Source organism: Coregonus clupeaformis, chromosome 14 (assembly GCF_020615455.1).
Source record: "Coregonus clupeaformis isolate EN_2021a chromosome 14, ASM2061545v1, whole genome shotgun sequence".
In the NCBI taxonomy this organism is placed as follows: Eukaryota; Metazoa; Chordata; class Actinopteri; order Salmoniformes; family Salmonidae; genus Coregonus; species Coregonus clupeaformis.
In genome coordinates, this window is record NC_059205.1 from 6,855,205 (window position 1) to 6,865,499 (window position 10,295).

The window sequence follows — 10,295 nt, forward strand, 5'->3', positions numbered from 1 at the left end:
TCGCCCCAACCTGATGGGAGACAACGGAGACAACAGGTTACAAACCCCTCGCCCCAACCTGATGGGAGACAACGGAGACAACAGGTTACAAACCCCTCGCCCCAACCTGATGGGAGACAACGGAGACAACAGGTTACAATTAGTAACTCAACAGTTGTTATACTCAGTTAAAGAATAAAAAGGTGTTTAGTAGGAGTCATTGTTTACTGAGAAACCATCAAACATTCCTTACTTCAGATAAAAATGTAACATCAATGACTAGACCTGGACATACATATACCACAAACCCCTGAGGTGCCTTATTGCTATTATAAACTGGTTACCAACGTAATTAGAGCAGTAGAAATCTATGTTTCGTCATACCCGTGGTATACGGTCTGATATACTATGGCTGTCAGCCAATCAGCATTAAGGGCTCGAACCACCCAGTTTATAACAGCTAATGAATAACTCACGGTGTTGAAGTCTGGTCTAAAACAGTAAAATACCTTCACATGCTTCCAAGGCCAGCACTCTGCTGGATCTCAGTAAGATGTAGCTCTTGACTACATTAAACCTTTAAGTGATAAGATGTTTAATGTAGTCAATTTAACCCTTGTCATCACTATGGGATTAATAATCTAGTCAATTTAACTCTAGTCATCACCCAGGGATTAACACCTGGAAAACGTTTCCAAAACAGATTAATGGCTTGATTCATTCCGTAGCGCTGAAGATCTGCGCTATAGCATGATTTAAATGTAAACGTAATTTCCAATTGAGCTGACATATGCAGCATTTACCGTGAATTCAGTCTCAGCGAATGCGGGAACATTTCCTTCAAATTTCAATCTCGCTATATAGCGAGGATCTCCAGTGCTATGGATTGAATCTAGGCCTAAGCCTACTCCTGGATTGAAGAGATATTAACTGTGTATTGCTTTTTCAGTCTCTCTGACATTAAATGGCCATAAAAATAGAATTAGAACACATACAGTGACTTCAGAAAGGATTCAGACCCCTTGATTTTTTTCTCCACATTTTGTTACGTTACAGCCTTATTCTAAAATCGATTTAAAAAAAAATGTGCCCTCATCAATCTACACACAATACCCCATAATGACAAAGCAAAAACAAGTTTGTAGACATTTTTGCTAATTTATTACAAATAATAAACTGAAGTATTCAGACCCTTTACTCAGTACTTTGTTGAAGCACCTTTGGCAGCGATTACAGCATTGAGTCTTCTTGGGTATGACCCTACAAGCTTGGCACAACTGTATTTGGGGAGTTTCTCCCATTCTTCTCTGCAGATCCTCTCAAGCTCTGTCAGGTTGGATGGGGAGCTTCGCTGCACAGCTATTTTCAGGTCTCTCCAGAGATGTTCGATTGGGTTCAAGTCCGGGGTCTGGCTGGGCCACTCAAGGACATTCAGAGACTTGTCCCGATGCCACTCCTGCGTTGTCTTGGCTGTGTGCTTAGGGTCGTTGTCCTGTTGGAAGGTGAACCTTCTCCCCAGTCTTAGGTCCTTAGCGCTCTGGAGCTGGTTTTCATCAAGGATCTCTCTGTACTTTGCTCCGTTCATCTTTCCCTCGATCCTGTGGAATGTTGTCCGACTACTTTTCAATGGCTGTGCAAAGTTGCTGGATATTGGCGGGAACTGGAACACGCTGTCGTACACGTCGATCCAGAGCATCCCAAACATGCTCAATGGGTGACATGTCTGGTGAGTATGCAAGCCATGGAAGAAGTGGGACATTTTCAGCTTCCAGAAATTGTGTACAGATCCTTGCAACATGGGGCCATGCATTATCATGCTGAAACTTGAGGTGATGGCAGTGAATGAATGGCACGACAATGGGATCTCGTCAAGGTATCTCTGTACATTCAAATTGCCATCGATAAAATGCAATTGTGTTCATTGTCCGTACCTTATGCCTGCCCATACCATAACCCCACCACCACCATGGGGCACTCTGTTCACAACATTGACATCAGCAAACCGCTCGCCCACACGACTCCATACATGCTGTCTGCCATCTGCCCGGTACAGTTGAAACCGGGATTCATCCGTGAAGAGCACACTTCTTCAGCGTGCCAATGGCCATCAAAGGTGAGCATTTGCTCACTGAAGTCGGTTACGACACCGAACTGCAGTCAGGTCAAGACCCTGGTGAGGACGATGAGCACGCAGATGAGCTTCCCTGAGATGGTTTCTGACAGTTCTGACAGAAATTATTCCGTTGTGCAAACCCACAGTTTCATCAGCTGTCCTGGTGGCTGGTCTCAGACAATCCCGCAGGTGAAGAAGCTGGATGCGAAGGTCCTGGGCTGGTGTGGTTACACGTGGTCTGCGGATGTTAGGCCGGTTGGACGTACTGCCAAATTCACTAAAACGACATTGGAGGCGGCTTATGGTAGAGAAATGAACATTACATTATCTGGCAACAGCTCTGGTGGACATTCCTGCAGTCAGCATGCCAATTCCACACTCCCTCAAAACTTGAGATATCTCTTGAGATAACTTGAGGCATGGTGTTGTGTGACAAAACTGTATATTTTAGAGTGGCCTTTTATTGCCCCCAAATATAAACGCTCACTAACAGGGATGTAAACAAATTTGTGCACAAAATTTGAGAGAAATAAGCTTTTTGTGCGTGTTAAGATTTTTGTGGATCTTTTATTTCAGCTCATGAAACATTGAACCAACACTTTGCATGTTGCGTTTATATTTTTTGTTCAGTATAATATTCAATAAATATAGTACCTAACATCCGATTTGGACCAGACTTTTTCTAACAATGACTAAGACATGAGGAATCAAAAGAAATGGTCAAAAGCCACCCAGGGACCCCCCACAACGATCCCACCTCAACAACGAATACATAGTACCACCTGGTACGGCAACTGCACCGCCGGCAACCGCAGGGCTCTCCAGAGGGTGGTGCGGTCTGCCCAACACATTACCGGGGGCAAACTACCCGCCCTCCAGGACACCTACAGCACCTGATGTCACAGGAAGGCCAAAAAGATCATCAAGGACATCAACCACCCGAGCCACTGCCTGTTCACCCCGATATCATCCAGAAGGCGAGGTCAGTACAGGTGCATCAAAGCTGGGACTGAGAGACTGAAAAACAGCTTCTATCTCAAGGCCATCAGACTGTTAAACAGCCATCACTAGCACATTAGAGGCTGCTGCCCTATATACATAGACTAGAAATCACTGGCCACTTTAAGAAATGGAACATTAGCCACTTTAATAATGTTTACATATCTTGCATTACTCATCTCATATGTATATACTGTATTCTATAATATTCTACTGTATGTTAGTCCATGGCAATCTGACATTGCTCGCCCATACAGTGGGGAGAATTTGATACACTGCCGATTTTGCAGGTTTTCCTACTTACAAAGCATGTAGAGGTCTGTCATTTTTATCATAGGTACACTTCAACTGTGAGAGACGGAATCTAAAACAAAAATCCAGAAAATCACATTGTATGATTTTTAAGTAATTAATTTGCATTTTATTGCATGACATAAGTATTTGATACATCAGAACTTAATATTTGGTACAGAAACCTTTGTTTGCAATTACAGACATCATACGTTTCCTGTAGGTCTTGACCAGGTTTGCACACACTGCAGCAGGGATTTTGGCCCACTCCTCCATACAGACCTTCTCCAGATCCTTCAGGTTTCGGGGCTGTCGCTGGGCAATACGGACTTTCAGCTCCCTCCAAAGATTTTCTATTGGGTTCAGGTCTGGAGACTGGCTAGGCCACTCCAGGACCTTGAGATGCTTCTTACGGAGCCACTCCTTAGTTGCCCTGGCTGTGTGTTTCGGGTCGTTGTCATGCTGGAAAACCCAGCCACAACCCATCTTCAATGCTCTTACTGAGGGAAGGAGGTTGTTAGCCAAGATCTTGCGATACATGGCCCCATCCATCCTCCCCTCAATACGGTGCCTGGACGGGCCTGGACATGCGCTGGCTTGAGCAGGGGGACCTTGCGTGCGCTGCAGGATTTTAATCCATGACGGCGTAGTGTGTTACTAATGGTTTTCTTTGAGACTGAGGCAGGAACTAATGGGGATCCATAATAAACCCCAGGAAGAGTAGCTGCTGCCTTGGCAGGAACTAATGGGGATCCATAATAAACCCCAGGAAGAGTAGCTGCTGCCTTGGCAGGAACTAATGGGGATAAATACAAATACAGTCTGTCCGTCCATTCCTTAACTCCGTTCTGGGCTGCGTCCCAAATGCCACCCTATTCCCTATATAGTGCACTACTTTAGACCAGAGAATGGCACCCTATTCCCTATGTAGTCCACTACTTTAGACCAGAGAATGCCACCCTATTCCCTATATAGTGCACTACTTTAGACCAGAGAATGCCACCCTATTCCCTATGTAGTGCACTACTTTTGACAATGGCCCACTGATCCAGCCTGACAGCCTGGTTTTACAGCCTACACTGATCCAGTCTGACAGCCTGGTTTTACAGCCTACACTGATCCAGTCTGACAGCCTGGTTTTACAGCCTACACTGAACCAGTCTGACAGCCTGGTTACACTGATCCAGCCTGACAGCCTGGTTTTACAGCCTACACTGATCCAGTCTGACAGCCTGGTTTTACAGCCTACACTGATCCAGTCTGACAGCCTGGTTTTACAGCCTACACTGATCCAGTCTGACAGCCTGGTTTTACAGCCTACACTGATCCAGTCTGACAGCCTGGTTACACTGATCCAGCCTGACAGCCTGGTTTTACAGACTACACTGATCCAGCCTGACAGCCTGGTTTTACAGCCTACACTGATCCAGTCTGACAGCCTGTTTTACAGCCTACACTGATACAGTCTGACAGCCTAGTTACACTGATCCAGCCTGACAACCTGGTTTTACAGACTACACTGATCCAGCCTGACAGCCTGGTTTTACAGCCTACACTGATCCAGTCTGACAGCCTGGTTTTACAGCCTACACTGATCCAGTCTGACAGCCTGGTTTTACAGCCTACACTGATCCAGTCTGAGCCTGGTTTTACAGCCTACACTGATCCAGTCTGACAGCCTGGTTACACTGATCCAGCCTGACAGCCTGGTTTTACAGACTACACTGATCCAGTCTGGCAGCCTGGTTTTACAGCCTACACTGATCCAGTCTGACAGCCTGGTTTTACAGACCACACTGATCCAGTCTGAGAGCCTGGTTTTACAGACTACACTGATCCAGTGTGAGACTGGTTTTACAGCCTACACTGATCCAGTCTGAGACTGGTTTTACAGCCTACACTGATCCAGCCTGACAGCTTTACAGCCTACACTGATCCAGTCTGACAGCCTGGGATAAATACAAATACAGTCTGTCCGTCCGTTCCTTAACTCCGTTCTGGGCTGCGTCCCAAATGCCACCCTATTCCCTATATAGTGCACTACTTTAGACCAGAGAATGGCACCCTATTCCCTATATAGTGCACTACTTTAGACCAGAGAATGCCACCCTATTCCCTATATAGTGCACTACTTTAGACCAGAGAATGCCACCCTATTCCCTATGTAGTGCACTACTTTTGACAATGGCCCACTGATCCAGCCTGACAGCCTGGTTTTACAGCCTACACTGATCCAGTCTGACAGCCTGGTTACACTGATCCAGCCTGACAGCCTGGTTTTACAGCCTACACTGATCCAGTCTGACAGCCTGGTTTTACAGCCTACACTGATCCAGTCTGACAGCCTGGTTTTACAGCCTACACCGATCCAGTCTGACAGCCTGGTTTTACAGCCTACACTGATCCAGTCTGACAGCCTGGTTACACTGATCCAGTCTGACAGCCTGGTTTTACAGCCTACACTGATCCAGTCTGACAGCCTGGTTTTACAGACTACACTGATCCAGTCTGGCAGCCTGGTTTTACAGCCTACACTGATCCAGTCTGACAGCCTGGTTTTACAGACTACACTGATCCAGTCTGAGAGCCTGGTTTTACAGACTACACTGATCCAGTGTGAGACTGGTTTTACAGCCTACACTGATCCAGTCTGAGACTGGTTTTACAGCCTACACTGATCCAGCCTGACAGCTTTACAGCCTACACTGATCCAGTCTGACAGCCTGGTTTTACAGACCACACTGATCCAGTCTGACAGCCTGGTTTTACTGCTGTAGGGATAGGCTGCAATAACGCCCCACTTAATTGAACGTTAAATTCACTTAAACACACTTATGGGTAAGTGGATTCCAAAATATATTTTTATCTCGCAGCTCATTTGTAGTGGTGGCCAAGTCATTTGTAGTGGTGGCCAAGTCATTTGTAGTGGTGGCCAAGTCATTTGTAGTGGTGGCCAAGTCATTTGTAGTGGTGGCCAAGTTATTTGTGGTGGTGGCCAAGTCATTTGAAGTGGTGGCCAAGTCATTTGAAGTGGTGGCCAAGTCATTTAAATTGGTGGCCAAGTCATTTGAATTGGTGGCCAAGTCATTTGTAGTGGTGGCCAAGTCATTTGTAGTGGTGGCCAAGTCATTTGTGGTGGTGGCCAAGTCATTTGTGGTGGTGGTCAAGTCATTTGTGGTGGTGGCCAAGTCATTTGTAGTGGTGGCCAAGTCATTTGTGGTGGTGGCCAAGTCATTTGTGGTGGTGGCCAAGTCATTTGTTGTGGTGGCCAAGTCATTTGTGGTGGTGGCCAAGTCATTTGTGGTGGTGGTCAAGTCATTTGTAGTGGTGGCCAAGTCATATGAAGTGGTGGCCAAGTCATTTGAATTGGTGGCCAAGTCATTTGTAGTGGTGGCCAAGTCATTTGTAGTGGTGGCCAAGTCATTTGTGGTGGTGGCCAAGTCATTTGTAGTGGTGGCCAAGTCATTTGAAGTGGTGGCCAAGTCATTTGATGTGGTGGCCAAGTCATTTTAAGTGGTGGTCAAGTCATTTGTGGTGGTGGCCAAGTCATTTGAGGTGGTGGCCAAGTCATTTGTGGTGGTGGCCAAGTCATTTGTAGTGGTGGCCAAGTCATTTGTAGTGGTGGCCAAGTCATTTGTAGTGGTGGCCAACTCATTTGTAGTGGTGGCCAAGTCATTTGAATAGGTCAGTTTTAGTCCAGTAATCTATTGTTAGTGTGTGTGTAGTGTGTGTAGTGTGTCTGTGTCTGTGTGTGTGTGTGTGTGTGTGTGTGTGTGTGTGTGTGTGTGTGTGTGTGTGTGTGTGTGTGTGTGTGTGTGTGTGTGTGTGTGTGTGTGTGTGTGTGTGTGTGTGGTGTGTGTGTGTGTGTGTGTGTGTGTGTGTGTGTGTGTGTGTGTGTGTGTGTGTGTGTGTCTGTGTGTAGTGTGGTGTGTGTGTGTGTGTGTGTGTCTGTGTGTAGTGTTTGTGTGTGTGTGTGTGTGTGTGTGTGTGTGTGTGTGTGTAGTGGTGTGTGTGTAGTGTGTGTGTGTGTGTGTGTGTGTGTGTGTGTGTGTGTGTGTGTCTGTGTGTAGTGGTGTGTGTGTGTGTGTGTGTGTGTGTGTGTAGTGATGTGTGTGTGTAGTGGTGTGTGTGTGTGTGGCCAAGTCATTTGAGGTGGTGGCCAAGTCATTTGAAGTGGTGGCCAAGTCATTTGTAGTGGTGGCCAAGTCATTTGTAGTGGTGGCCAAGTCATTTGTAGTGGTGGCCAAGTCATTTGAAGTGGTGGCCAAGTCATTTGAAGTGGTGGCCAAGTCATTTGTTGTGGTGGCCAAGTCATTTGAAGTGGTGGCCAAGTCATTTGTAGTGGTGGCTAGTCATTTGAATAGGTCAGTTTTAGTCCAGTAATCTACTGTTAGTGTGTGTGTAGTGTGTGTAGTGGTGTGTGTGTGTGTATGTGTCTGTGTCTGTGTGTGTGTAATGGTGTGTGTGTGTGTGTGTGTGTGTGTGTGTGTGTGTGTGTGTGTGTGTCTGTGTCTGTGTGTGTCTGTGTGTGTCTGTGTGTGTGTGTGTGTGTGTGTGTCTGTGTGTAGTGGTGTGTGTGTGTGTAGTGGTGTGTGTGTGTGTGTGTGTGTGTGTGTCTGTGTGTAGTGGTGTGTGTGTGTGTGTGTGTGTGTGTGTGTGTGTGTGTGTGTGTGTGTGTGTGTGTGTGTGTGTGTGTGTGTGTGTGTGTGTGTGTGTGTGTGTGTGTGTGTGTGTGTGTGTGTGTGTGTGTGTGTGTGTGTGTGTGTGTGTGTGTGGTGTGTGGTGTGTAGTGGTGTGTGTGTGTGTGTGTGTGTGTGTGTGTGTGTGTGTGTGTGTGTGTGTGTGTGTGTGTGTGTGTGTGTAGTGTGTGTGTGTGTGTGTGTGGTGTGTGTGTGTGTGTGTGCTGTGTGTGTGTGTGGTAGTGTCGTGTGTAGTGTTAGCTTTCTGCCTCAAATATGTCCACCAATGTGACCAAACACATGTCACTACCAAATACTCTGTTCAATTCTGGTGACAACTTTTCCACTTATGGGTATTTAATCATATTATACAATTATCAGATTGTCAAATTAGGCCTACAGAGAAAACATCTGTTGAAAATAAGTTACAGTCTAACTATATGTACATGATGCCCAATCAGACTAAGGCCTACTGAGGTATAGTTTGGCGCTATATGGACGGTCTATAACATCTGGTAATATATGGAGGGTCTATAACATCTGGTAATATATGGAGGGTCTATAACATCTGGTAATATATGGAGGGTCTATAACATCTGGTAATATATGGAGGGTCTATAACATCTGGTAATATATGGAGGTCTATAACATCTGGTAATATATGGAGGGTATATAACATCTGGTAATATATGGAGGGTCTATAACATCTGGTAATATATGGAGGGTCTATAACATCTGGTAATATATGGAGGGTCTATAACATCTGGTAATATATGGAGGGTCTATAACATCTGGTAATATATGGAGGGTCTATAACATCTGGTAATATATGGAGGGTCTATAACATCTGGTAATATATGGACGGTATATAACATCTGGTAATATATGGAGGGTCTATAACATCTGGTAATATATGGACGGTATATAACATCTGGTAATATATGGACGGTATATAACATCTGGTAATATATGGAGGGTCTATAACATCTGGTAATATATGGAGGTATATAACATCTGGTAATATATGGAGGGTCTATAACATCTGGTAATATATGGACGGTCTATAACATCTGGTAATATATGGAGGGTCTATAACATCTGGTAATATATGGACGGTATATAACATCTGGTAATATATGGACGGTATATAACATCTGGTAATATATGGAGGGTCTATAACATCTGGTAATATATGGACGGTATATAACATCTGGTAATATATGGAGGGTCTATAACATCTGGTAATATATGGACGGTATATAACATCTGGTAATATATGGAGGGTCTATAACATCTGGTAATATATGGACGGTATATAACATCTGGTAATATATGGAGGGTCTATAACATCTGGTAATATATGGAGGGTCTATAACATCTGGTAATATATGGAGGGTCTATAACATCTGGTAATATATGGACGGTATATAACATCTGGTAATATATGGAGGGTATATAACATCTGGTAATATATGGAGGGTCTATAACATCTGGTAATATATGGACGGTATATAACATCTGGTAATATATGGAGGGTCTATAACATCTGGTAATATATGGAGGGTCTATAACATCTGGTAATATATGGACGGTATATAACATCTGGTAATATATGGAGGGTCTATAACATCTGGTAATATATGGACGGTATATAACATCTGGTAATATATGGACGGTATATAACATCTGGTAATATATGGACGGTATATAACATATGGTAATATATGGACGGTATATAACATCTGGTAATATATGGACGGTATATAACATATAGTAATAATAATTGCGGAAACCAAATGTATGATCTATCGTCATTGTGTGTGCGTGCGCTTGTGCACACTATTCCTAAGGAGTGTTTCATATGAACTCCAATTAAAAGGAATGTTCAATTCGAAAAGGAAAATGTATATTTTCAAAGTTACTTGAAAAGTAGAATTAGATATGGAACCCCATTATTATTATTTCAGTAAACACATTTTGTAATGTCTCTTACCGATTAACGCAATGAGCAGCAATATTACGGAAGGCCACATTCCTGCAGACTTTGGGAACAGTGATGAGCTGTTTCTCTGAAGTTTTGATATTCCTCAGCAGTGCGTCCTCAGTCAATACGTGATGGAATCCAACATTCTGTATCCATAATGTGGCTCAATGATATCCAGCAAACATCAGATGAAACAGCGGAGTGTGGAATAATGAGTTTAATTGTTATTTTACTGAATTTTCGGCACCGC

General features: G+C 44.3%; 1 protein-coding gene across 1 annotated transcript in view; it reads right to left on the bottom strand.

Annotated features, from left to right (window-relative positions):
* The window catches only part of LOC121581628 (protein APCDD1-like), a 14,397-nt gene extending 14,172 nt beyond the window's left edge, over positions 1–225 (bottom strand). Inside the window, exon 1 of the mRNA XM_041897117.2 lies at positions 216–225. Within this exon, the coding sequence (XP_041753051.2) occupies positions 216–225 (10 nt within the window). The remainder of the gene's footprint in view (positions 1–215) is intronic.
* Between the last annotated feature and the right edge of the window lie 10,070 nt (positions 226–10,295).